The sequence below is a fragment of the Aplysia californica genome, unplaced genomic scaffold (assembly GCF_000002075.1).
Source record: "Aplysia californica isolate F4 #8 unplaced genomic scaffold, AplCal3.0 scaffold00095, whole genome shotgun sequence".
In the NCBI taxonomy this organism is placed as follows: domain Eukaryota; kingdom Metazoa; phylum Mollusca; class Gastropoda; order Aplysiida; family Aplysiidae; genus Aplysia; species Aplysia californica.
This window is the reverse complement of record NW_004797365.1, coordinates 882,445-886,874: the sequence shown is the minus strand read 5'-3', so window position 1 is coordinate 886,874 and position 4,430 is coordinate 882,445. Positions and strand designations below refer to the sequence as shown.

The 4,430-nt window shown below is 41.7% G+C and overlaps 1 protein-coding gene across 3 annotated transcripts in view; it reads right to left on the bottom strand.

Annotated features, from left to right (window-relative positions):
* The window catches only part of LOC101852539 (cytochrome P450 4V2), a 38,583-nt gene that overhangs the window by 17,954 nt on the left and 16,199 nt on the right, over nucleotides 1-4,430 (bottom strand). The window contains exons 1-2 of one of the 3 annotated variants that reach the window (XM_013080674.2): nucleotides 2,395-2,569; nucleotides 426-616 (exon numbers count right to left, since the gene is read on the bottom strand). In XM_013080674.2, coding sequence (XP_012936128.1) covers nucleotides 426-585 — 160 coding nt within the window. In that variant the 5' untranslated portion in view covers nucleotides 586-616; nucleotides 2,395-2,569. Of the gene's footprint in view, nucleotides 1-425; nucleotides 617-2,148; nucleotides 2,188-2,394; nucleotides 2,570-4,430 lie in introns of those variants that run through there. The other 2 variants (XM_035968893.1, XM_005095086.3) reach the window with 2 other exon arrangements.

The following is a 4,430-nucleotide window of genomic DNA, read 5'->3' as shown; positions in this document are numbered from 1 at the left end:
AGAGAGAGAGAGAGAGAGAGAGAGAGAGAGAGAGATTGTTCTGACCTCATCTCAATAAGGTCAGAAAATTAATTTTCCCAACATTAGCTTTCCTCCATCAACACAAGAAGGACTCATTTACACCTCCCAACCCCTTCCTTTTCCCCTCTCATCTCTTATTAATATATAACAGTCTCTACAGACAAAAAAAGAACAGCAAAGACCAAAGTATAGAAGACAAATGTGTATAATCCTTAAAATTGTAAAGTTCCGTCACTGATGCCACCTGATTTTCTTTGTAGATATATATCTTTGTATATATATGTATCATACATCACACTTCCTTTGGGTGACTCTAAGATGTGTCTTTTATATAAATAATATAAGTTACATTCTCAAGGTCAAATCAAACAAATAAATCTGTATGAAGAAATTGCTGCACTCACCACAAATGATATCCAAAGCACACAGCGCAACATCTTGGAACAGGTTAAATGAGCCTTGCTTCATTTTGACGTCCAGCTTTTTCGTGAGCACCTCTGACTGCTTGTTGAACACATACAGAAAGTCGTTCAGGATGTTGAAGTGAAATGTTGGGGTCAACATCTTCCTCCTTACGCGCCATTTGTCACCGGTGCTTTAAAAGAAATTCCAGATTCATAATTAGATCTAATTAAATCTACTGGTTCAAGATCTAAAACAGACATCAACAGTCATGGTTTGCCACTTATTGCTCTGTTTAGATGCACAAAAGAACACCTATTCTCCTTGTATTTCCCCATCAGGTACCCACACAAGCTTTCTCTGCGAGTTGTTCTTGGCTTACCCCTGCCTTTTGTTTTCCTTCTATTTTACCAGTGAAAGCAAGATGTTCAAGGCCTTTGTCTGTTAAAATCTCCTTGAAACTGTATTTGTCTCTTCCTAATTGCTTGTATTAGTGAGTGGCCCACTCTAGCTTCTCATAAAATTTATACTTTCCATAATTCCACAGGGAACATTAATGGCTAAAGAACAAAACAAAACAAAAATAATTTAAAAAATAAAACAACCCCTCCCCTACCAAAACCCCCCTCCAACAACAACACCTATTGTTCTGCAGGGCCATGAGTTACATCAACAACAACAGATAGGGTAACAATCACCTAATCAAAATGAAACAAGATCTCGAAGCTGCCATTAGTTCAGACAATTTTCTATTGCAAGCAAACACTGGAAAGCTATTGTACTATGAAAGAATGTTTTCCAAAGTACAGTTCACTTGGCAATAATAAACGAATCCGTCGAGACAACAAAAGAATACACCCATTTTTTTCGGGGGGGGGGGGGGGGGGAGACTAGGGTTGATGGAATGTGTGTGTGGGGGGGGGGGTGCAAAGCTCTCTGCCTTTTGCGCCCATTGTACCGGTCCACTCTTTCTCACACGCGCAAGCAGAAGAAGGAACACACACACACACACACACACACACACACACACACACACACACACACACAGTCCACACGTTCACACACACACACACAACAGAGTCCACACACACACAGTCCGCACACACACACACACACACACACACACACACACACACACACACACACATACGTCAATGCTAAGCCTCGTGTCCAGAGCGCCCGTACAGACCACCCCACAGCTAATGCACGGAAAGGTTTTAGTTGTTTTTTTAACTACTTGCTTCCTTAGCAGTAGGGCCATCCCAAGGTAACTGACGGGACATTTGGACCATACTTTCTTACAGTGATATGAATTCAATATGAATTTATTTATTTCAACTTTAAATGATCAGAGCATTTGAAAGACATATTAAGAATCATATTAAATTTAGTTTAAAAAAAGATAAATAACTTCATGCAAATTCTGTGACATGTTTAGCTTCGGTAACTGATGACCAGAGTATATTAAATACAGGTGAAGAGGAATTACAAAAACACATCACAAAACTAAATGAGGTATGTAAACACATAAACATGAAAATCTCCATCTTAAAAACAGAAGTTATGAAGGTCAGCAAAAAACCAGGGAAACTCAACGTCCTTATTGACGGAACACAACTCCAACAAGTAGAGGAAGTCAAATATTTGGGAAACATCTTCACACAATGTGGGCGTATGGACAAACAAATAAAAACAAGAACTATGCAGACAAATGCAGTGACGTACCAGCTAGCACCCGTGCTCAGTCACAAGAACCCGTGCTCAGTCACAAGAACATCCCTACCAAGTAAAATCTCAGCTCATCAATAGCATCTTCATACCAACATTAACATACCAGTGTCATATATGGTCTCTAAACAAGGCGCAAGAAAGAAAAATGAATGCATGCGAAATGAGGTGTCTTCGCAAAACCATCAACGTCACCAGAAAAGACCGCATCGGAAACGAAACCAAAACCAAACGTCTACAAACCGGAATACCGCCAGTAATACAATTCATAGAGCGTCAATAAGAGTCCAATGGTTTGGACCATAATGCCCCAGAAACAACAGCTGTCTAGTGTTTACAACACCCGAAAATCCGGCTTCAAAGCAAGAGGTAACACCAAGAAAGACCTGGCTGGATGGGGTAAAAGATTTCCTGGAACAACATAACATATCTACCACAAACGCTACACACCTAGCACAGGACCGAAACCAGCACCTCCCCTCGACATCCTACGGATACCAGAGGAAAAAAAATGACAGGACAAATGAGGTATTTTTGCTGTCCCATCAGTTACCGTGGAATAGCCTTGAAAGACCGCTGCGTGTCTCATTCGCTCGCATCCGTCCGCTTTCCACAGCGTCTAGCGTGGCCGAAATTGTGCGGTGCTTTTGTTTTAGTAAGTGTTTTACGGCGCTCGCAACTGCATAAAGTCATATGAGCGCGCGGGACACATTAAGTATTTTCTGTTTGGTAGGGATTAATTTTGAATTTTGTCCGGGGGCGGCCGAAGTCTACTCTTATAGATTTTAGGACCACTAAGGGATTTTTGACGTGCGCAACTTACACATGGGACCTCCTAGAATTGTTTCGCCCTTATCCGAGAAGGCTAGGTGTTCCATCTTACCTACCCTAAGATCAGGGGTGTGGCTGAATGACAGCAGTAAGAAAAAGCCAAGAGTAGCAGTAGAAAGAGTCAGGAGCCCAGAGAAAGTGGAGATGAAAGCAGATGACAGAACATGTTAAGAGAGCAGAAAAGCTGTAAGCTTTATCACGAGGCGGGACTTCCGTAATTAATGCCTATGTCCGATGTGACCGAATCAAAAGGGTGGAAAGTCTTTAAAACTCCCCAAAACAACCCATGTTCTGAACAATGGTCAACCTCTCACAGTATTGCGTGGTACCTACAGAGCTAACGGTGTACCTTGAGACACTGTAAGAGTGGCAGATCCCAAAGCCACAAGTGTTTCTAGTCAAAGGGAGTATAGGCAGTATCTGTCTTATGTAGGTGTTTTACGCCCCCTAAATTATCTCAGCTGTGTAAACGATGGCGGGTTTCCGACCCCGCCTGTCAGGGCCAGCCCGGGCTGAGAGGGATACAACATCCTAGGAGAAAGACCGCAATGCTCGATAAGAATTCTCCCCATTCGGGAAACGAACTCGGTCACACAGTTCTATCTGACGTTTTGACTGTTTTGAGTTTCCACGACCATGAGGTCAGAAAACAACAGTTCTCTCTGCTCTTTCAAAATCGCTAGATAATTCGGAGACGTTATCAAGATATCCAAAGAATTGCATTAAAAAAAGCTTGACATGTTAAGAAACTGAAATATTTTGACGGGAAATTTCACAAAACTAGGTACTGAGCAGATATAACTTTGTATTCTAGGATAGCGACCTGTCAGTACAAACGGTCACCACGACAGACATCTTTCTGTAAAAATGGTCACCAGGACAGACACCAGTCCGTTTAAACGGTCAAAGACAAATATCTGTACAAACGGTCACAGCCAGAGACATTTCGCTACTTCAGAATTTAAAAGTGCTATGAACACGATTTTGAGTATCACACCAGGTCAAACTTTTTCGAATGCAGTCCTTTCAATATCTTGATAACGACTCTGAATAATCTTACCATTTTGACATCGCAGATATAACTTTTGGTTTGTTTTTGATCCTATGGATCTAGTAACTCGAAACGACCAAAAATGTCAGATAGAACTTTGTAATTCTGAGGTAGCCATGTACAAACGTTCACACCCAGAGACACACCAGTACGTATAAACGGTCATTGACATTATATAAGGTGGGCTGTGTTCTAGGTTGAAAGCTTTCACAAGACACAATTAAGTTATCAAAGAGGCGAGACCTTGGGTCTGTCGCCCATCTCTCCTATGGCTTAGCATGTGGGCGGACAGAAATGAAAATTCGTAGAACAACCCAAGTTATGGGAATTCGAACTGGGGTCAAAGGCAACCCCAAGTTCGGCATGGAACCAATAGAACGAACGAAGAGCAGTAGAT